The sequence below is a fragment of the Pleurodeles waltl genome, chromosome 8, assembly GCF_031143425.1.
Source record: "Pleurodeles waltl isolate 20211129_DDA chromosome 8, aPleWal1.hap1.20221129, whole genome shotgun sequence".
NCBI classification, from domain to species: Eukaryota; Metazoa; Chordata; class Amphibia; order Caudata; family Salamandridae; genus Pleurodeles; species Pleurodeles waltl.
The window spans coordinates 518,588,936-518,613,043 of NC_090447.1; the positions used below are offsets into that span (position 1 = coordinate 518,588,936).

Below are 24,108 nucleotides of genomic sequence, written 5' to 3' on the forward strand. Positions count from 1 at the left end.
GTGAAAGTAGGGGTCCTACAAGTCCAAGGCTACCATCCAGTCTCCAGGGTCCAAGGCAGACAGGACTTGAGCCAGGGTCAGCATTTTGAACTTCTCCTTCCCGAGGAAGAGATTGGGGTCCCGGAGGTCTAGGATAGGACAAAGGCCCTTGTCCTTCTTGGGCACCAGAAAGTAGCAGGAATAACCGTGACGCACTTTTGCCACAGAGGCCCTCTCTAAGGCTCCCTTGTCCTCTGCTAAGCAATGGTAAGACGCTGGTATCGGCAGAGGTGTAGTCTTGAAGTGGAGGGAGTAGCCCCTTCGGACTATTTGCATAACACACCTGTCTGTTGTGACGGAGTCCCAGTGGGGCAGGTGATGGCGGATCCTGCCTCCAACTGGTCCGGGTTGTTGCAACTTAGTAGGAGGGTTTGAAGGCTGCAGCAGGGGCAATAATGGACTGGGCAGAGCTCTGGCTCCGTGACCCAAAGCCTGTGGGATTCAGCATCTGTGGTCAAGCATAGGCTATGCAGTATGGCTCGGTGGCTGACAGGGAAAGGATGCAGGAGGGAGCTCCTTCCCTGAGCACAAAAGGGGAAAAAAGCGGACTGTGGTGTGCGAGGGGCTGCTGCGAGACCAAGGGACTGAGCAGTAGCCCGGGACTCCTTGAAATGCTCGAGCACCAATTGCACTTTGTCTTCGAAGAGACAGTTGCCATCGACGGGCATGTCCATGAGAGATTGCTGGACATCCCCTGAAAAGCCAGATGTCCTCAACCAGGTGTTGCGCCGTAAGGCCACCGTCAACGCAACCAATCTGCCCAGAGAGCAGGTCGTGTCCAGCACACAATGTATCGTGAACTTGGCAGCATCCCTCCCATCAGCAACAGCTTGGGAGATGATGGCCTGGGCCTCCTCAATACCTGCGTGATCATGTCCCATTAGGAATGGATATAGTGGTCAAAGAAGCATGCAGTGTTCACAAACTGCAATGCCAGATGGGAGGAAGAAAACATCTTCTTCCCAAGCTATTCCGTTTTTTTTGATTCCTGAACCAAAGGAGCGGATGGGAATGCAACAGATGAGGAAGAAGTCTGAATGTCAAGGATCTTAGGCGTAGGGACAGGAACTTAGGGTCGTTCGGCACAGGCTGATGGTCGCGGGCAATTGTCCTAGTCACAGGAGCCCCTCTGCTGGGTCTGGACCAAGTACCCAGGAGGACATTCGTGAGGGCTTCATTGAAAGGTAAAAAGGGTTCTGAGGTGGAAGCCCCAGGCTGAAGCACCTCAGCCATGAGGTTAGTCCTGACGCCACAGAGGAAAGCTCAAGGCAGAGGACCTCAGCTGCCTTACTGACCCACCATGGAATATGATGCTCCCTCCTCCATTGCCACGGTAGGGGGAGAAAGCATGTGTCACCCAATTCCTGTGCCCAGTCTGAATCAGGATTGTCTAGCTGGTATTCTAGAGAGTCCAGTGACCCCTCCAAATCTTCCCCATACCCATAGTAAGGAGGGTCAGGATCCAACCTAGGGTGGGTACACCCCATTGAAGACGGATCTGGAGCCGAGCGATGACGTTCCATCTCCAGGTCGTCGGGGATAATGATTGGGTCGACATCAATTGTGGGCCCAACCAATGTCGGGAGCGTCAACGTCTTTACTGGCGCCAGGGAAGGTCACGTTGGCATGACCGGCATCAGCATGGATCTGATAATAGATCCGGAGGGGCCCTAAGAGACCGGGGCCGAAGCAGCCGGCACGGAGCCTGAGGGACCCCCTTCTAAACTCACAGGGCCCAAAGGTGGGTCGGTCTGCCCAAAAATGAGGCACATGGCCTTGTAAAACTCTCTTAGCTGGGTAGGGGTGGCTCCAGCTCCCAGAAACTCAGGAAGGTGCGGAGCTGAACGAGAAGTAGGCTCTGCAGAAGGAGGCCTAGAGAGTTGACGCTCTACCCGCGTCGCATCGGCTGGGCAAAGACAAAGAACGCTTGGCCTTCTTTGACTTCGTTTTCTTGTGAACTGAGTGCCCCAAGGATTCAGAGTAGGGCGACGAAGAGTGGTGATGACTCTGCACGCTGTCTTGTGACCTTCCTCTTGAACAAGACCGGGAGCAATGTGGAGACAACTGCCGGGCTGCCATGAGCTTCAGGGACCTCTCCTTCAATGCTTTTGGGTTTACGGCCAGGCACTCGGAACATGACTTCAGGGTATGCTCACACTCCAGGCACCACAAGCACATGAGGTGCAGATCCGTCACCGACATCATTTGGTGACAGGAGTCACACAGCTTAACTCGGTCTTCCATGTCATCCTCGACCCACCAAAAAGTCAAAAGGATCGACAAAATGGCCTATATACGACTGCAACATCATCACTGCGACCATGATGCCAACAACACACGTGAAGTCAACCAATGCCACCTGACGGCGCACAAGGGTACTGCTCGAAGAAAGATCTCTAGATCCAGTTTGACGCCAGTGGGAAATTCTAAGGTAAGGAATCTGCAACTAGAAGTCTCTATCAGATAAACACGGATAGTTAATCACAGATATTCTTGTGGCTATTCATTATTTGCATCCTCTCTCTCCAACATTAACATGACCAATGCTAGTTCAACTCCTTTACTGCCAGTAACACACATTTCAGAAAATGAAAGTGAATATAGAAAGCGAAAAAGCTTGATAGACTGGCTTATAGTGTGACCTGGGATGGAGCATGTTCTACCAATGGAAGCAGGGAGGTTACAGGCAATTCCATAGAGAGGACATGTGTACCTAAACTACTACAACTTTTTCAAGATATTTTCATCTGCCTTCCAAACTTTGTTTGCCATCTGATGTCGAGGCTAGGATGTTCAAAAACATTGTCACTATGCAAGTCAAAGGCTCAGTTTGTCACTTACTGTTTAGATCAAGTTCTGAGACATTGGATGTGACCACTGAACAATCAGTAGCCTACTTTGCAACCTGTACCACTATCTGTTAGGGTCACATAGGGTAGACTGAAACTCTGTGAATTAGTTATGACCTGAAAGCGCATAGGTTTCAAACTCTGACTTGTAATTTTGATCCACCCTGATTTTGGAAACTGGCAACTGCCTCCTTGAAAATCAAATCTTAGAGTACATTTAAGATATCTCATCAGTGAGGTTCAATTATGGATTGTGAATTACTGAGGAAACAGCAAGTTCTTGATAGAAAATTGAACATGGAGTGATCACTGTTTCAATAATACAGAATTAGGAACTGAAAGGACTGTAGTTAACTTTCAAAAGGCCTTCTGAATTGTCTAGTGTAGTCACACGCACACACATGTTGATGGAAATTGTAAGCTGAGCTCTACACTTTGAGAGTGAATCTAATAGCCCCATTTATGAAAGGGCTTCAGCTACCACTTCATAGATAAGGTATGCATACAGTATGATTAGAACAGTTCCATTTGCTGTTGGCTAAAACTCTTTAATTATCTAATTAACAAGTGGAAAAGAAACGGCCATAAGATACAGAAGTAGGATGTCCACATCCAAACACCATCAAAGACGTAGGCTTCCGGTTTTTAAGCGCCCAAGCTGCAACTGGATCTACTATTCCATCTAACAGTATCCCTATCATTTTTTGCAGTTGCAAGTTCGTCCTAGTTTCTATCTCTGTAGTTAATAATACAGGCCTAACTCTTGTTGTGGTAACACATGTACGCATTTCTTTGATTTAAAAAAAATGTAAATTAAAAAAGAAAAGCTCTCGTTCTTTTTCAGTCTATAAGATTTACCGCACTGCACTAGTTCAACCAGGATATATTCAAGGCATACAGTAAAGGCAATGCCTCAACAGCAAATTGTACACATTAATATTTAATAGTTAAGTACTTGAATTCGCAATGGTGAGAAAAACAATTACAATCAGAGACTTACAGTTGGAAGCAGCAGCACCATAAAACAATATTTGGGTGTTAACTTGATGATAATACAAAGCAACAGATAATCAAAGCAATACAACAAAAATGACACCAGAAGATAAAATGCACACTAATATAAAAATCACTCCAGTGTTAATGGTGAGACGAATCACTAATTGCAATTACAAATAAGACCATGGTGACAGACGACAAAGAAAACATTTGTAAGGATTAGTTTGTTTGCCTTACCCGTTTTTGGTTTGCATCCCTTACCCGAAGTCCATGGAAACGAGGGTTGCTGTAGAAAAGCTTCATTTGCTCAGAAGGAAGTGGTCCGAGTACCTTCTGTATTGTAAACAGTTGGTCTATTTCACTTTCTCCGGGGAATAATGGCTGCCCATCACTTAACTCCCCAAGAATACAGCCAACGGACCACATATCTACAGCTTTTCCGTACGGGGCTCTGAAAGAAATAAAAGAGACTGTTTGCAGGCACTAACGAACACAGATTCCATTTTGTTTCTAACAAATATACATCAGTTAATAAAAGAAGCTGACATTTCTACTAGGGAGTGAACAATATGTGAGGGAGGAACTAATTCCTAGAGCATTTAGGGCAACTGCTGGCTGCACCGAATTCAACCTTAAGGTGAGTTGCTTTGCTACTATTATGTTATCTTTATTTTTTTCCTCAGCATAATGGGAGTCTGTTCACAAAATCATGTTTGAGTATGGGAAGTACTCTAGTAGTGTTACTTTATGTACACACAAATGCTATTTACCAGCATCCAGGCAGAGATCTCAGCTTAAACCAACACTTGTATGCAGAGTTCTACATCACCAGTGCGAAGATCTCTGCACACAGATGCATGTTTTGCATTCAATTTGGGAGGAAGAAGTGGGAGTTGTTGAAAAATGGTGAATATCTGCTACTAAGTGGGTGGAATTATGGGAAATGTAAGCAGGGGACTAGGAAGGCACGTGCACACACCCACAAAATAGTGAGACAACTGCTATTCACAAAAAATACATTTCAATCTACTATGGTAAAACAACTAAAACATGAGTTCAAACCTGCTCCAGACGAGCCATAGAGTAAAACAAACACTACATATTACCAATCGCTGGTACTCTAACTCAATCTCATAAAAGTCGATGGAGACAAGGAAAAACACCACAAAAGAAAAAAGAGGAAAATAAGGAGAAATATTTTTTAATGCTTAAAAACGAATTTTTCTTTTATTTGCATTTACTTATAATTAACATTTTAAAATGAAAAAATATGAATTTTATACAAGTAGTATAAAACACATATTGAAACAAGTCTTCAAACACACAACATTCTGCAAGGGGAGAGGGAGTGAACAGTCAGCACCCCGCTACACCCATTCACAGGTGAAACTCACTACAACAGCAACCAATTACATGCAGGCTGCCCAGATAAAAAAGCAAGACACAGTCAGAAAAGAAAATGTTACTTACCTTCGGTAACGCCTTTTCTGGTGGATACACTAGCTACCTGTGGATTCCTCCCCTAATGAATTCTCCCCAATGCGCAGCATTCAACAGAAATTTTCTTTCCAGCTCTGCACGTCGGCGAGGACGTCACAATTGCTCGACTCCACGCGACTTCGTCTGACGTCATCGTGGCAATAAGAGGTCCTCACCGGCTTGCTGACGTCAGTTTACACCATTTTTTACGTGCCTTTGAGGCTAATAGGTGATAACCGACATCACTCATTCACTACAATTGCATCAATGAAAACCTTTATACAAATTTTATTAAAAAAATAACAACAAATAATATCAATATATTTGCTTCTAAAAATACACATTTAAAAATGCACACATATATATATATATATAAATATATACATACCCATATACATACAGAAATATACAAATATACATATATATAAACACCCAAGGAGATCTTGGTCTGAACAGACAGACAACAGGGAGGCGGGTGGGACCATGAGGAATCCACAGGTAGCTAGTGTATCCACCAGAAAAGGCGTTCCCGAAGGTAAGTAACTAGTTCTTCTGATGGATACAACTACCTGTGGATTCCTCACCTAATGAATAGAGTCCCAAAGCAGTACCTCCTCGGAGGTGGGTGTCTGACTGATCACACCAAGAAATCCTGCAGCACAGACCGCGCAAAATGGCCATCCCTCCTAACTTCCGAGTCCAAGCAATAATGCTTCACGAAAGTATGGAGGGAAGCCCAAGTCGCCGCCTTACAAATGTCAGCCACCGGAACACCTCTAGCCAAGGCCGAAGTGGCCGACTTAGCCCTGGTGGAATGGGCTCTAATTCCAACAGGAGGAACCTTCTTTGCCAATGAATAGCATATCTTAATGCAGAGAATGACCCACCTGGATAGTGTTAGTTTGTGGACGGCCATGCCCTTCCTCTTCCCCACATATCAGACAAAGAGTTGGTCGTCCAAGCGGAACTCTCTTGTTCTGTCTATGTAAAAACTCAAGGCTCTCCTTGGGTCCAGCCGATGTAGTCTCTCCTCCTCCTTAGATGCATGTGGAGGAGGATAAAAGGACCAGAGTGTGATAGACTGCCCCAAATAAAAAGGAGTGACTACTTTGGGGAGGAAAGCCGCCCTGGTCCTCAGCACCACCTTGTCCGCATGAAAGGTTGTAAAAGGGGGATGAACACAGAGAGCTTGAAGCTCACTCACACACCTAGCAGACGTGATGGCCGTTAGAAAAACAGTCTTCAAGACTAATAGTCTTAATGGACAAGAATGTAAAGGTTCAAAGGGTGAACCCATTAAAAAAGTTAAAACTAAATTTCAGTCCCACTGGGGCATAAGAAACGCAGTGGGAGGAAACCTATTCGTAAGCCCCTTCAAAAACCTTAACACTAAAGGGGATTTGAATACAGAGGGGTTATCAGGTAAGCATAAAAAGGCAGAAAGAGCCAATAGATAGCCTTTGACAGTAGCGACTGCACAACCCTGCTATGCCAAAGGCAACGCAAGCAACAATATGTCCGACAAATGAGCTTTTAAAGGGCTAATTTGCTTCTCCACACCAAGCAACAAATTTTGCCCATCTGCCCACATAGATAGATTTGCTGGAGTGTCGCCTGGCTGATAAAATAATGTCCACCACTTCCGTCAGGAGAGAAAAGGAACTCAGGCTGCCCGTTCAATCTCCAGGCATGAAGGTGCAGGCTCTGGAGGTGAGGGTGTAGAACCTGCCCCTGCGACTGCGAGAGGAGGTCAGCCCTGTGAGGGAGACGGAGCGGTGGGCACAGTGAAAGGTGGAGAAGGGCTGTGTACCACACCCTTCTCGGGCAATCCAGAGCTATTAAAATGACTTGTGCCCGGTCTTGGAGAATCTTCCTCAGAACCCGAGGAATCAAGGGTATGGGGGAAACGCATAAAGCAACTGACCTTTCCAGGACATCTGAAACGCGTCCCCCAACGCTCCTTGCGCCGGATACTTGAGGCTGCAGAACGATGGGCAGTGCGCATTTTCCCGAGTGGCAAACAGATCTACCTGAGGAAACCCCCACATTCGGAAGATGTAACGGACCAGGTCCGGAAGGAGACGCCACTCGTGAACGGCTTAGAAGTGCCGACTGAGACTGTCCGCACGTACGTATAGAACTCCGGCCAGATGATTCGCTACTACGCAAATCTGATTGTCCTGAGCCCAGGACCAGAGCCGCAGAGCCTCTCTGCAGAGAAGGTACGACCCTACTCCTCTCTGCTTGTTGACATACTACATCGCTGTAGTGTTGTCCGTCAGGACTTGGACCGACTGACCGCGAAGGGAAGGGAGGAAGGCCTTGAGAGCCAAACGTATTGCCCGCAATTCCAGCAGATGGATATGAAACATCTGCTCCAATGGAGACCAATGACCTTTGATCTCCAGGTCCCCCAGATGAGCTCCCCACCCTAGAGTGGAAGCATCCGTTATAACCGTGGCCACTGGTGGTGGGAGTGAAAACGGCCTTCCTTGGGAAAGGTTGCTGTCCACAGCCCCCCACTGTAGATCTGCTGCAGTGTCTCTGGAGATCTTTATTGACTCCTCGAGATCTCCTTTGTGCTGAAACCACTGCCTGCGGAGACACCACTGAAGAGCCCTCATGTGCCAGCGTGCATGAGTGATCAACAGAATGCATGAAGCGAATAGACCGAGGAGACGAAGAACCTTGAGGAATGGAACAACCGCTCCACTTTGAAACATTGGAATCAACGCCTGAATGTCCTGAATCCCCTGTGGCGGAGGAAAGGCCCGATCCAATGTTGTATCCAGTACTGCCCCTATGAACAGGAGGCGCTGAGAGGGCTCTAGGTGAGACTTGGGTACATTTATCGAAAAGCCCAGATAGAACAACAAATGGGTTGTCATCTGCAGGTGATGCAACAGGAGCTCTGGAGACTTGGCTTTGATCAACCAATTGTCCAGGTAAGGGAATACCGCAATTCCCTTCCTCCTGAGACTTGCAGCAACCACCGCCATCACCTTCGTGAAGACTCGAGGTGCTGAAGTAAGACCAAAAGGCAGGACAGCAAACTGGTAGTGTTGCGACCCCACCACAAACCGGAGATACTTCCTGTGCGACTTGAGAATGGGAATATGGAAAAAAGCATCCTGCAAGTCGACAGACACCATCCAATCCTCCTTGTTCAGCGCCAAAAGTACCTCTGCTAGAGTCAGCATTTTGAATTTCTCCTGTTTCTGGAACCAATTAAAAATCCTCAGGTCCAGGATAGGTCTCAACCCACCATCCTTCTTGGGGATTAGGAAATATCTTGAGTAACATCCCTGACCCCTTTCCTGCACCGGAACGAACTCCCCTGCACCTCTTGATAATAGGGATAGAACCTCCTGTTCCAACAACAGAAGATGGTCTTCTGAACAAAAATAAAGACGGGGGTAGGGAAGGGAGGAGGAGTCTCCCGCAAGGGAAGGCCATAGCCTTTTCTCACAATACTGATGACCCAAGAGTCTGATGTGATCGACTCCCACATGCGATGAAAAACAGATAATCTTCCCCCTACAGGAGAGACATGGGATGCAATGGTGAGAGGACTAAGGTTGCTTCCCCTGCTGTGCCCCCCGATGAAGAGGAAGACGCAGGGTGCTGCTGTTGGGTGGCCCCTCTAGTGCGGACTCTACCCCGCCCTCTAAAACATCTGTAAGGCAGACTTGAGAGCTGCTGGCCTGCTTGCTGAGATCTTCCACGAAAGGACGCCCCACGTCCAAATCCTCTAAATCGTCTAAACAACATAAATAGGGTCAAACCAGTTTGCAGGCCCAAGGACTTCGCCGTTGCCCTATAGTCCTTGAAGCGCTTCAGCACAGAATAAGCTTTAGTGCCAAGAAGCTTTTCACCGTCAAAGGGCAGATCTAACAAGGTAGCTTGAACATCTGTAGAGAACCCAGACGATCGTAACCAAGCATGTCGTCTGCTGGTGATGGAGGTACTCATGGCTCTTGCAACCGAGTCCGTAGTGTCCAGTCCTGATTGTATGACCTGCGTTGCTGCAACCTGGGCATCCGAGAGAAGTCCCTGAAAGTCCTGGGGCATTTCAGGCAGCACAGCCTTAGCCGCGTCCATAAGAGCATAAATGTATCTACCCAGGATGCAGGTTGCATTCATCGACTTGAGAGCCATGCTGCATGATGAAAACACCTTCTTTGCCAACTGCTCCATTCTTTCGGACTCTCTGTCAGAAGGCACACCAGGGAAAGAGCCAGGAGCAGACCTCGATGAACATGACGCCTGCACTACAAGACTCTCCGGAAACGGATGTTTAGCAAGAAACCCTGGGTCCCCTGGAGCTGCTCTATAGCTCCGGGCAACAGATCTATTAACTGCCGGCGAAGAAACCAGCTTTCTCCACACATCCAAAATTGGGTCAGTGAGAGCCTCATTAAAAGGCAGCAACGGCTCTGCAACAGCTGAGGCTGGATGCAACACCTCTGTCAAAATACTGGTCTTGACCTCAGCTGAAGGAAGTGGGAGGTCCAAGAAATCTGCAGCCTTCCTTACAACTGAATGAAATGAGGCAGCCTCCTCGGTAAACTCCCCTGGTGAGGCTAAGTCCCAATCCGGGGAAGTGCCAAGCCCACTGGCAGAGTGTAACCCCTGAAAGTCACCTAGGGGTTCCACAATTTCCCCTTCCCTTCAGGAGCTGTTTACAGTACTCTCTTTCCTCCAACAGCTTTACGACCTTCCTTCGGGAATGCAATCTAGCCTCCAGCTTCGGAGTCGATAAAGAGTTGACCGAAGTCGAAGATCGGTGTGGAGTTGGTGACATAATCCGATCTCCGGAACCATCTGACGCCGACATTGGATCCATCGTCACCGTGGATAGCAGATCTTTCCCAACCAACGGCATCCGACTCTGAGGCGACTCCATCGACACTCCTGCCGCCATCGGGACATGCATCGGCGTCGAAGGTCCTTCCACCAACATCGATGCACCTGCACAGCCGTCACCGGACTAGTGCCCCCTGCCGGACAGAATGGCATAAATGTCGTCGGTCTGTAAGGAGCCGGAGCGCCCAGAAAAAATGCCAAGGGACCAGTGGGGCCAGCCGGCGCACCACCTCCTGGTGCCATATTCTGAAATATGGTAAACATGGCATTAAGGAATGCCGCCGGATCCGATCCCAGAGTAGAGAAGACAGGATACACTTGTAGAGCCGGTGCCGGATCTTGGACATAAGCTGCCCTGGAGAAAAGCGTGGACTCCGAGGCTCTGTCACTTTGAAGACCGACCGCGCCGGTGAAGTCAGTGGAGTCAGAGGTTGGGGAGTCACCGTCGGGCTGACCTCCCACGACTTATGGCTTTGAGTAGAAGGAGACCTCGACCTCGAACGGCTTCTTCTGGAATGACACCGAGAATCATGATGATGCCGCTTATGAATATTCGCCAACTTCCCCGACAAAGATCTATGCCGATTCCTTTTCTTCTCCTTTTTAGCCTTCTCTAAAAATAACTTGGCCTCCCGCTCCTTCAGAGCTTTCGGATTCATCTTCTGACACGACCCACGTCGTGGTTTGAACTCAGACACCAGAGGCAGTCATTATGCGGGTCAGTGACTGACATACGACCTCCGCATTCTCTGCAAGGCTTGAATCCGGACTTCTTCGGAACAGACATTATCAGATAAATACAAAGTATCCCTTCAACAGCGATCAACGCAAGAGCTGGTAGAAATAACCGTTATCGGAGGCACAGAAAAAAGGGAACTGACGTCAGCACGCTGTTGAGGATCTCTTATTGCCACGATGACGTCAGACGGAGTGGGGCAATTGTGACGTTCTCGCCGACGTGCAGAGCTGGAAAGAAACTTTCCGTCGAATGCTGAGCATTGGGGAGAATTCATTAGGTGAGGAATCCACAGGTAGTTGTATCCATCAGAAACATTTGTTCCACCACATTGTTGAATGTCTATCTTGTCTTGCCCCTCTTCTGGGGGAACAGGAATGATTTGATCTATAAATTAAGGATAAACATCTTTGGCATGTCCAGGAGAGCAGTCAATGCCAGATGCCACTTCTCACCTGATGTGATACTTCACATGGTTGCAAACTGGGAGCATGGCCTCAATTCACCTACAGCCTGCTCTCAACCTACACATGCACGTCAAAATACTGGCTGCGCATAAGAAAGCTACATCTTCTGACAGTCAAATCAGTTGGTTGCTGGAGATCTTGGTGACATGTAGCTACTAGCTAAGTTTAACTAATTCACTCTGGCACTAAACAGGTGACTAGGAAATGGTATCCCAAACACAGACAGTGATAACTTTACTCCATCACAATAAACACCTAACATTAACGTTGTATTTATTCATGTATAGAACTTTTGCATTTTGTACAATTTACCTAGGTTTTTTTAAAGATACCATAAATCTCTGTTGCAGTTGATTCCGATATGGCCATTCCCTTTTTTCCTCATCAGCACTTCACTGATTCACTCATGCATTCACATGTGATTTGTTCTGACTACATACATCATTCACATAACGACATTTGCTACTGGCAACACTCCTCAAGTACACTATGTGCATGTTAAATCAAATGCAATTTTTTGCATATCACACGGATGCATTAACCCATTCATGTTGTAAAAGTCTTCAAAATATGTAAAACATGTAAGGTTCATCAAATAATAGCTTTTTTTAGGTTTAAAGTTTTCGAAGTGCATGTATTTAACTTTAAATTTTGTTACTTATTCTTTTATTTTGGTAGCTGGAGATCTATGCTCTCAAGTCATATATCACTCCTGGGGCAGAGATCTCCACTCTCAGGGCACATCTCTACTTCGACAAACAGATAATGACACACAGAAAGAGGTAACCCGTTTCTGAACCATCCTTTCACCATGAAGCTATTCCTAATCCTTCTGCTCCTTTTGCCATTTATTTACCAAAATGGCCGAGGAGTGTGACGAGAGGGTCACCAGTTTTTCTTAAGAAGAATTGCATATGATTTCTTATGGGGTCCTCCCAAAATTTCCTCAGCTTTGTCAGTGGGCTGACAACCAGCTAGGCACCGTGGAGTCAAATCTGGAACGATGTCACCACATATTGCAGAGCAGTGAGTGTACACATTTGGAAAGTGAAGGACAGTCACAAATGCTGGGGAGGGGTTGGGGGGAACCTCTGGCGCTGGGCATGCCTGAAGGCACATAATGTGCTGACAGTATACTCTCAGCTACATTCCCGGTACTTCCTTCAGGATTACACCACTGCATAGGAGGGACTTGAGGACAGCTTCTCATGTCCTCAATAGTCATATGGAGGCACATGCGCATCAGAAAGGCAGTAAGTATGATTTCAGAATAAAACTATACATGGATATATGTGTTAAATATGTTGTTCGTCAGGTCTAATGTTATATGGGTTTCAATATTTTCGTGTTGGCTTTGCCAATATGTTGTCCTGTAAAATGTGGTGTTGAGTATGTCTTTGATTTTACATTATTTTATGTCTATTTTAAAACTTGATACATAAGAATATGTTGACACACAAGAACACTAAGGAAAAACCTTGCTTTGAATGAATTGTACAGTACTGTTTAATAGCCTCACTTAAAATTGTCATACTGTGGGTTGCAGATTACCCTTATAAAATTTTAAGTTTATATTATGTAAGATACAGATCGGAAATTACAACACGTCTCAACCATGTTGATATAGTTACACACATAACACAAACCTTTAAAAAGCAAATTGCATACAATCACTACTTAAAATTGTTCACCAATAAATGTCCAGAAAGTAGCCAGGGATGTGCCATAAATCAGTCATCATCTTATGACGCTGCACTCCCTGCTGCATCCCCACCTCCCACAAGTGCCCGCTTAGAAGAACAGCAGCCGAGGGAATGTTCCAACCAGACACGTATGAGCCCACAGGTGACCCCCACCACACCAGCACCAGTGTTCGACACCACGGCTGCTTCTCTCGAGACCATGATGCAGGTTATTGTAGGTCAGCAGGCACTCTCTTGGGTTTTCAAAGATTTGGTAGGTGGGTTGCTTGCATCTGAGAGGTGCAAGCTGACCAGCCTCTACAAAACAATGATACCGAAGTACACAGACACAAAGTCAAGTATATAAGCGTCCATGAGCTGTTTAATGCCAAAAGATCCAGAAGTATTTATTGCAATTCAGTCCAAAATTTCACATGCAGCTTGAATGTGAAATGTATTACACATCAAATGGCAGCCTCTGATGAGCATCTGTTACAACACAGCCTCTTCACCTCCTGGACAGCCCCTCCACCTCCAGGACAGCAAATTTATCATCTGATACCATCACACATCACCCGCCCCACCCCGTAACTCCCCCACTGCAGCACCCTACATTTCCCAGTGTGTCTGTTTCAGCTGTTTCAAAGTCCTACCTCAGTGAGATAATTATCTCAGGAGGTGTCTGACCATGCCATGAGAGGTTACCTGTCAGTATCTGAGTAGGGAGTTTGTTATGGTGGTGACGTTGGAGCCTGAGTATGGCCAATAGCTTCTGCTTCCAACTCAAAGCACATTGTCTAGCCCACCATCTCGTTTAGCCCATGACTTAAGACTTTTCTTTTCTGTCTTGACTTTTCGTTACAAAACTGACTTTACTTTAGAACTTTTGCACTATAATTTTGATTGCTGTGTTGCACAATTTGAACCATTATTCTATATCCCCCTTTGACTATATAAACATACTTGCCCACTTATTTCCAAGAAAAACCTTTTTCCATTGCATACCACTTCCAAGATGACCCTTCCACCTTGAATAAAGTCAATCTTCATGGGTTTGGTGGTTCTTGTCCATGTCCACAAGGACGCTGCTCACATCCTGAGCTACATAATACTGGGCCCACTGGATGCTGAGGTTGGTACTGTAGACTAGGAGGGAGTGGGTTTGTGGTTGGTACACGTTGGTTGTAAATAGGGTTGATTAAGGGGAACCTTACAGTAAGCACTTTAGCCCGAGGTGACTGAGACCTATCGCTTGACCTTGCATACTGGCACAGGCACATGTGTGGTATGGCCTTTATCACCTGTATGGCAAAGGCATATCCCTTTTCATCCAATTCCCTGGACAAAAAATATGTTCATTGCACAGCTTTACAATTTCTTGAATGGACATTGTTATCTCATCCAACACATGGGTCACCCTCTCCAACATTCTTGGTCTAGTTTCCTGGTTAACTTTGATGTAGTGTCTTCCCCATTTGTTAAATATCCACCTCTCGGAGGGATGGTGATGGAAAAACATATCCTCCCAGAGTACAGGATTTGACAATGCCTCCCCCTCACTCGCATGCAAGGCCATCTGACAATGCCACCATGCTGACCATTATGTAGGGGTTGATAACTGGGAGACTGAGAGGGAAATATTGTTGAATGGGGGACAACTCCCCCTGCCTTTTTTTCCCCTTGGTTGATGAAGATGGGATTGTTGACTGCGCTAAAGGGAGTAGCAAAAGAGTCAAACGTTGTAGCTAAAGGCTGGATTTAGGAGACTTCTTGCATAGCTGATACAAGCATCCGTGCTTTAGTAATTGTTGCCAGGGGACTTGCAATCAGTAGGAGTTGTCTAGGAGCCTGTTAGTCGGTCTTGTATTCTTCTTTGACATGTTTTCCTGGGTAGGACAGAGAATCACATCACCTTCTCCTCCTCCTTTTCCGAAAGGTGCTTTTAGAAGGGAAGGTTTTCTCCAGGATTACATGGTGTCCTCTGTTTGTCAATAGTAAAACATCAGCAAAGGGTCTTCATCCACAGGTGCTAAAAGTGAAAGGTTATTTTCAATGCCCTTTTAGTTTTACCTTCAATATCCTTTGAAGAATATGCATATTCTTACAAATGAAATATTACATTATATTTGAGATCAATAAGATAACTCTTTGACACACATAGAAAACTCCATGTAAAGTAAGGTTTAGTAAGAGCTATTTTACTTCAGATTGTTACAAATGCTGTTGAAACCTGGGGGGGACTGAGGGTCCTTCATCCTACAGACCACTCCCTATGATCATTTCTGATGCAAAAAGTCTCCGGAGGTGTTGGTGAAGTGGCTGCAGGGAGTCATTCGGGGTCTGATCCATGATGACCAATGTTGGTTTATGTCTTCCTGAAGCACTGCATTTAATCTGAGATGCCCCACTCATGTCACACATGAGGCTGCTGGGTCAGATCAAGAGATGGCTTCTATTATGTTGCTTGATATTGAGAAGGCAATCAGCCAGTTAGGTGGAACTATATTAAGTCGGCGTTCAGGGAGATGGGACTCGGTCCACGTCAGGGTGGGGGGAAAGGTGTCAAAGGCCCAGGCGGTGGAGAGGGGAACTCAACAGGGATGCTCCCTCTTGCTGTTCCTATTCGCCTTGGTGATTGAGCCCCTAGATGCTCTGCTGCACAGGGAGCTGGAGCCCTGGGGAATACGGGTGGGTAACTAGACACACATTGTCTTGTACACAGATGATACATTGGTATATGTTCATACATCTACACAGGTGCACCAAGTCCTGTGGAGCCACGTGCAGAGTTTTGGAAAAGTGCCTGAATTATGTGTAAACATCAGAAAAACGCTGATGTACCCTCTCAGGGGGCTAGCTGGGTTGCTGCTGAGTCACTTGCCAGGTTTGTGCATAAGATGGGAATCAGAAAGCTTTTGGTACCTTGGTATCATGGTCACTAGGGCAGTAGAGGATCATTGGCTCCTTAATGAGGACACAGTGGTGCGGGGTCTCACCAGGTCAGTCGAATTCTGGAACACTCTACCTTTGTTGGTCATGGGGAGGATGTCTGTTGCTAACATTGTCTTTGTCCCCGAGTGTCTATACCTAGTGCAGAACGAGCTTCTCCCTATTCCCGCCAATCTTTTTCAGATTTTAAATAGTCTCCTCATCTCGTTGGTATGGGCAGGGAATAGCAGTAGAGTGGCGCTTCCTGTTTGAATAGGGGTTTGGAGGAGGGAGGCTTGGCCCTTCTGGACATACTTTATTACCCTGCAGTACATCTGCAGCATGCTGCCCGATGGCTGACAGATTCTGATAACTAGAAGAAACGGCCACTGCGGGGTATGACTGACAATGTGACACTGCTGCACATCTTAATGAGAGGGGGACGTACATATGTCCCAATACCCTATACGGTCCACCATACTGCACAGAACAAATACTGGAATCAGTGGTTAAAAAATTGATATGCAGGGCCCACCTAGAATAATTCTGATCTACTGACCTTGATATGTCAATAGAGTGGCGGAGGGAGGGTGGATGACTCTTGGCTGGGGATTTATATCCGGGGGAGGTCTTCCTCACTTTCTGGGAAGCTCAAGACACTTCTAATGTGGGAAGGGGCCACTTTCTATAGTTTACCAAACTAGAGAGCACTGCGAAGGCACTCTGGTGTACGTACCTGGCGGCACCTCCACCATCACAGGTGTTGGGAGGGCTGATTGGATGGAGGGAGGGTCAGCACCTTATTTCCCTGTTCTATAATGCAATTCAGGTAGACCTGGTGAAGACTGTGTACAAAGCGAAGGCATCATGGGAACATGACCTGCGGGAAGTCATTGACGATTCAAATTGGACACATGCCTGTGGTCTGGTAAAGATAGTGTCCTTTAATAATCAAATCAAACTACCTCACTTGAATTTTTTACACCATACATATGTAAGGCCTGCCCGGCTTAACCATATGAATACCGGCAGGGTGCTGGGTTGTGCACACTCTGGGGCAGTAGGGACCAGGGTCCTTCAACTAACATGCAATGCGTTGGGGTGTGAGATTTCTGGAAGGTGGTGGTGCCCCGCATCGAGGAAGGAGTGGGAATTGTGGTCCCTCTGACACCAGGGGAGGGTCTCTTGGGTATGGTGGTGAAACCCAGGGGCACAAGAGTTCCTATAAACTCCTGCAATGACACTCCTGCTTGCTAAACTAAGAACTGCTATATGCTAGATGGGGACGACCCAGAACCCAAGTGAGGTATTGTGGGTTAGGGATGCTTTGGAATAGGGAGTGGCAGAGGAGCAATGCATGCTACTATCTCACAGGGATTACAAGGTTGTAGATGATTTGGTATCCTGAGGGGCAATGATAGACTAATTCAATGAGCATAGTCATTTGGAGTTGAAAACAAGCCTGGGTGATCCAGAGCTGTGAAGTTGTATCAAGTATTCTCGAAGAAGATAGTTAACATGTCAGGTGGGACTTAATTTGATTATTGTTGGTTGTGCTCTGTACATTGACCTGACATGTGATGTTTCTCGCACTGAGGCAACACAAAAGGATGATGGACGGAGTGCTGAAACTTTTCAAACACTAACACCTAGTCACAGATCTGGGTGAAATCCATTGTTCTTTTGCTCATCATGCCACCCCAGTTTGGACCCAGCCACATGGAAATCAGTCTTATCCCTGTTCCCCATGGGAACAGTCCATCCCGAACTGCCAGGCCAGGGCCTCCCTGGAACCGAAACAAGCATCCTGGGACCGGATTCGGGAATGCACCCCTCATCAGACAGTCTAGCTTGAATCCAGTGGCCTAGCGAGCAAGGAACCCACGTCTGGGCATACCCTTCCCACTTAGGGCAACTTTAGCAACACAAAAGGATGATGGACGGAGTGCTGAAACTTTTCAAACATTCATCCCCAGTCACAGATCTGAGTGAAATCCATTGTTCCTTTTCTCACCATGCCACCCCAGTTTGGACCCAGCCTTATGCAAATCAGTCTTGATCTTGACTCTGATCAGGACAGGACGGGTATATGTAAGTAGATGTCCTGCAAGTCCAACACTACCATCCAGTCTCTAGGTTCTGGGCAGCAGGACCTGAGGCAACGTGAGTTGAATTTCTCCTTCTTCAGAAAGAAATTGAGACAGCGCAGGTCAAAAGAGAGCAAGTGTCAACACCAGGACAGTGCGCGCTCTACGGGCATCTAGAATGCAAAAACCCAACACTCGCAAGATAATGTAATTTATGCATTGTGATGATATGTTATTGTTTAACCTTTTGCATTGCAGAATTCCATCCAAAAGATTCATTTTTAAGGTGCTTATAAATACTGTACATTTGCAATGTATTGCTGCAGACATTCAGAGTGTGTTGGGGTGTGGTCCCTTTCCAGGGCCTTCTAGAGACTTTCCCTGCAACATGCCTGGGCGTGGTTCTAGGCTGGGCCAAGACTCTATAAAAGAGAGTCAGCCCAACTTCCAGTGCTCACTATTCAGAGGTCCAGGTGCAGAGCAGCAGCTTCTTCCTGAGCTCCTGTCCCGGCGGCCTATTTGGATTTTCCAGTCTTCTGCGCTCATCTCTCATTGGTGATCACTGTTTCCAGGCGGTAAGACGGTGTTTGGACATTTCCCAACATCGTAATTGAGAATTTTCATATTCTTGATTTTAATTCTTAAATGAATAACAGATTACTTGTGTGCTGCCATTTTTTGACATTTGTATGGTGGTTTGCAAATAGGGAGGACGCACAATTTATTCCATAAAGATTTGACTTCGTTATTACATTGTTGTTCATTGCGCGCTGATATTTCTTGACATTTACATGATGTTTTATGAGTTGGCAAGACGTGCAACTCGTTTCATGAGCATTTAACTTTGTTGTTCATTGCGCGCTACCATTTTCTGGCATTTACATGGTGGCATTCGAATCGGCAACACGCACGATTCTTTCCTTGAGTGTTTTTTCATGTTATTCATTGTGCGCTACCATTTCTTGGCATTTGCATGGTGGCATTTGAATCGGCAAGACGCGCAATTCTTTCCCTTAGTGCTTTTCATGTTGTTCATTGTGCCCTACCATTTCTTGGCATTTGTATGGTGGCATTTGAATCGGCAAGACGCGCAATTCTTTCCTCGTGTATAAATAATGTAAATTACTGTGCGCTACTATTCTAAGACATTTTCTTGGTAGCATTTCAAGTTGACACGTTGCGTGATTTATTCCTTGAATCTACGTTGTGTGATTTCATGGTGCACAATCCTTTATGGTGTTTAATACTCATATAAAAATCTGCAATGTGCGCAATTCACTTCCCAATGTTTTTTCTGAGATGAACACAACAATACCAGAGTTCTAAATGTAATGCTGTGTGTTCCTGATATATATTCTTAAAAGGAGATTCATATGGTTGTTTAGAATTTGCTCAGAGTGTTTCCTGATTCTCATGCTAAAGAAAGTACTCGAATCTGAAAGTCCTATTTAACTTTTCCTGTTTCCTCCTCAGGCATTCGGTCATCTAAAGCCTAGTCAGTTTTAGGATTATTCTAGGGTTGTTCATGTTTTTTTGGAAAAGACGAAGCTTAGAGTTGTAGCATGGTACTGATTTCATGAGATGTAATTTTGATGTAGTGTTTTAACCTTTTGCTTCCTACAGGTCTGCTTCCCAGCTGTTCCCGTCCTAATCCCCTTTTCACCACTTGGACTCTCTTAGACTCTGTGATCAATCTAATCAGAGTATTGGAGCTGTCTTGTGGTGGAAGTGTTGGGAACGTGCACAGACCCCGAGGATCTGGTGACTCTGACAGAATAGTGAGCCCACTAATTATTATCCTCCTGGTTTGTGTATGTTCTCAGCATGGCCACACTGGATGAGCTAGTTAAGGCTATCACTAAGCTCCAGTCAGAAGTGGTATCATCAAAGGATTTGACAAATAGTCTAGCTGAGAGGGTGAGTCAGTTACAGAATAAGGTTGAGAAGAAAGAACAAAGTCCCACAGGTGTGTCTTGGCCAGGTACTTCTTCTCAGACTTCTGGAGGTAATCCGACTAACATTTCCCTCAATGTTCCTTCAGCCATTCCTTTAGCTCCCCCAGAACGCTTCTCAGGTGATCCCTTGAAAGCGCAATCTTTTCTGGTTCAAGTGGAACTTCACTTCACCTGCAGACCACATACTTTCCCCGATGTCCAGTCTAAAGTAGCTTTCTTGTTGTCATATCTGTCTGGAGATGCAGCTACCTGGGCTATTCCTCTTGTGCGTAAAAATAGTCCCCTGTTGTACAACTGGAAAAATGTTGTTCGTGAATTTGAGAGAGTTTTCGATCGTAGAACTGTAACACAGTCAGCAGATCGTGAATTATTAGACTTACGCCAAGGGAATCAGGACTTAGGCGGTCATTCTGACCGCGGCGGGCGGCGGTAGCCGCCCACCATGCGGTCACCGCCATTTGGCCGCTCCGCGGTCAAAAGACCGCGGAGGCCATTCTGGCTTTCCCGTTGGGCCGGCGGGCGCCCGCCAAAGGAGCGCCCGCCGGCCCAGCGGGAAAGGCCCTGCAACACAGAGGCCGGCTCCGAATGGAGCCAGCGGTGTTGCAGGGGTGCGACGGGTGCAGTTGCACCTGTCGCAATTTTCACTGTCTGCCATGCAGACAGTGAAAATCATGCTGGGGCCCTGTTAGGGGGCCCCTGCACTGCCAATGCCAGTGGCATGGGCAGTGCAGGGGCCCCCATGGTCCCACGACACCCGTTCCCGCCATCCTGTTCCTGGCGGTCAAAACCGCCAGAAACAGGCTGGCGGGAAGGGGGTCGGAATCCCCATGGTGGCGCTGCTTGCAGCGCCGCCATGGAGGTTCAGCCCTCCCAGGGGTATTCCGGCGGGAAACCGCCGAATCCCCTTTTCTGACCGCGGCTTTACCGCCGCGGTCAGAATGGGCAATGAAGCACCGCCAGCCTGTTGGCGGTGCTTCCGTTGCCCGCGGCCCTGGCGGTTTAGGACCGCCAGGGTCAGAATGAGGGCCTTAGTGTCATATTTAGCCAACTTTAATCGGCTGGTCGCTGAGACATCCTGGCCTGAAGAAAAACAAGCGGCCAAGAGGAGCTAAAAGACATCTTAGCGCAAATCGACCCACAACCTGCAAACTGTCAAGATTTAATAAACCTTGTCTTGAGGCTTGATCATCGTTTAAACGAACGAAAAGGAACGCGTAAAAAGACTGAAAAACATTCTAGGCATGCTCATGATAACAAAGACTCAAGAACTCAGGGAGAAAGAACGCCGGAACCGATGGAAATTGGAACCATCAGGAGACCTTTGACCAAAGATGAAAAGGACCTACGCATAAAAAATGGGCAATGTCTCTATTGTGGGCGGAAAGGTCATTTCTCCAAAGATTGTCCAATCAAAACAAAGAGCAAGCGAGGCCCAGTTCAGAAAGTTGCAACCAATGCATCAGTCGAGTCGGAAAATCTAAAGCACCCAAGTTGCAGAGAAGGGTTGCTCTTGGGTGTCACCGTGGATCCTTCACAATCCAAAAATCTAAAATTGGGAATAAGAGTTCAGGTCAAGAAAAAGACCTATTTCAAGAAGGCTCTAGTCGACTCTGGGGCTACCGGAAACTTTGTTGACGCCCAATTGGTTTGTGCATGGGGGATCCCATGTATTGAAAAGAAGACCCCAGAAACCATCCAGGTAGTTGATGGAAAACTCTTGACTGGAGGTCCAATAACTCTTCAGACTGTCCCCTTGACAATAATTTGTGAAGGTAAAAATCAAAGAAAGAAACATAAAGAGGAACTCATCCTTGACGTGATCCATGCTCCCCAGTATGGGATCATCCTTGGCTTGCCATGGTTAACTCATCACAATCCAGAGATTAATTGGGCAGAACGAAAGATCGTGTTCTCATCAGTGCTATGTAAAGAACATTGTCTCCAAAGGACTCAAGAATCGGAAGTTCGCCATTCTTACATAGCTACCGCCGCAGAGAAAGAAGTTCAGTTGCCCAAACAGTATTCGTCTTATGAAGATTTATTTGATGAGAAGGAAGCAGAGAACTTACCTCCTCATAGATCTTATGACTGTCAAATTGATCTAGTCCCAGGGGGGATACTTCCCAACTGTCGTGTGTATGCCCTGTCAGAACATGAAAATCAACATTTACGAAAATACTTGGATCAATTCTTAGAGAATGGTTTCATCCGCCCCTCTAAGTCTCCCACAGCTTCTCCTTTGTTTTTTGTTCCAAAAGCGAACGAAGAGCTTCGAACTTGTATCGACTATAGGGGCTTGAATAAAATCACCATCAAGAACAAATATCCTTTGCCTCTAATTTCGGTCTTACTGGAACAAGTAAAGAAAGCAAAAATCTACACGAAGCTTGATCTTCGAGGTGCTTACCATTTGGTCAGAATGAGAGAGGGTGACGAATGGAAAACGGCATTCAAAACAAGATATGGCCTTTTTGAATACACCGTCATGCCTTTTGGTCTGTGCAATGCTCCAGCAGCATTTCAATTTTTCTTAAATGACGTTCTTAGAGAGTACCTCGATATCTTTGCCATAGTTTACATTGATGACATTTTGATCTACTCAGACAATGAGAATGAACATGTTCAACATGTCAAGAACATTTTGGCAGCCCTTCGTAAACACCATTTATATTGCAAGCTAACCAAGTGTGAGTTTCATGTTACCACAGTTGAGTTTTTAGGGGTTATCCTTACCCCTCAAGGTATGGTGATGGCAGAAAGGAAAGTAAAAGCCGTATCTGAATGGCCCATCCCAAAGACTGTTCGCGATGTACAATGTTTCCTGGGCTTTGCAAATTTTTACCGGAGGTTCATCAATCATTTCTCCCAGATAGTGGCTCCAATTACTAAGTTATTAAGAAAGAAAGAAAAATGTGTATGGTCCCCAGAAGCAGACCAAGCCTGTTCAACTTTGAAAGAAGCTTTCTCCACTGCCCCAGTCTTGACTCATCCAGATGCGGATCGACCTTTCATAGTGGAAGCTGATGCTTCAGATGTGGCGATAGGAGCAGTCTTGTCACAACGAAACAAAGACACTGGTCAGCTTCATCCTGTAGCTTACATGTCTCGGAAGTTGAACGAAGCCGAACAGAACTATGTCATTGCTGAAAAAGAGCTTCTGGCGATTTGTGACGCCTTTAAAGAATGGAGACATCATTTGTTGGGAGCTAAATATACTGTCACAGTATATACTGATCATCGCAATCTTCAATTCATGAGTTCTGCCAGACTTTTTACTCCTCGGCAATTACACTGGATGCTGTTTTTTGCCGAGTTTGATTTTGTGGTAACCTTCCGGCCTGGTAAAGATAATCGCAAAGCTGACGCCTTGTCCCGCCAAGAGTCTACCACATTGCCTGCAGTTCAAACCTCCAGAGCTATCATTGCTCCTGACAAGGTCCTATGTATCATAAAAACAGAAGATTTCTTAGAAGACATCCCCAATTAATTCACTGTTGAAAAATGGCAGGCGTGGGCCCAAGCAGATCCGAAAAGATCAATCAAGCAAGGATTACCCTTTCACGATGCTCGTTTGTTCGTGCCCACTACCAAACTTCGCAAGATAGTGTTTCATTGGTTGCATGTTATACCTACAGCAGGTCACCCTGATACTCCTAAAACTCTTGAATTAATCCAACGCTATTTTTGTTGGCCTACCTTAACAAAGGATGTAAAAACAATGGTAAACAACTGCGAAGTCTGTGCTCGCACTAAAACAAGTCATTCAAAACCGAAAGGGTTGTTACACCCAACCCCAAGTCGTCCGTGGGAACACATCTCTTTAGACTTTATTACAGGTCTGCCCGTGGTTCAACAGCATTCAGTAATTCTGGTGGTAGTAGATAGTCTCACGAAATATGGACATTTCATTGCCTGTAAGAAATTACCCACCTCTAGTGAACTGGCAACTATCTTACTGAATAGAGTGGTTGGTTATCATGGACTGCCAAAAGTGATCCTCTCCGATCGGGGATCGCAGTTTGCC

The 24,108-nt window shown here is 46.1% G+C and overlaps 1 protein-coding gene across 9 annotated transcripts in view; it reads right to left on the reverse strand.

Annotated features, from left to right (window-relative positions):
- CDKL5 (cyclin dependent kinase like 5) overlaps window positions 1-24,108 on the reverse strand; it is a 1,213,679-nt gene that overhangs the window by 298,784 nt on the left and 890,787 nt on the right. For 5 of the 9 annotated variants that reach the window (XM_069204517.1, XM_069204511.1, XM_069204518.1 and 2 more), the window contains exon 10: window positions 4,146-4,335. In XM_069204517.1, the coding sequence (XP_069060618.1) occupies window positions 4,146-4,335 (190 nt within the window). Of the gene's footprint in view, window positions 1-4,121; window positions 4,336-24,108 lie in introns of all 9 variants that reach the window. The other 4 variants (XM_069204514.1, XM_069204509.1, XM_069204516.1 and 1 more) reach the window with 1 other exon arrangement.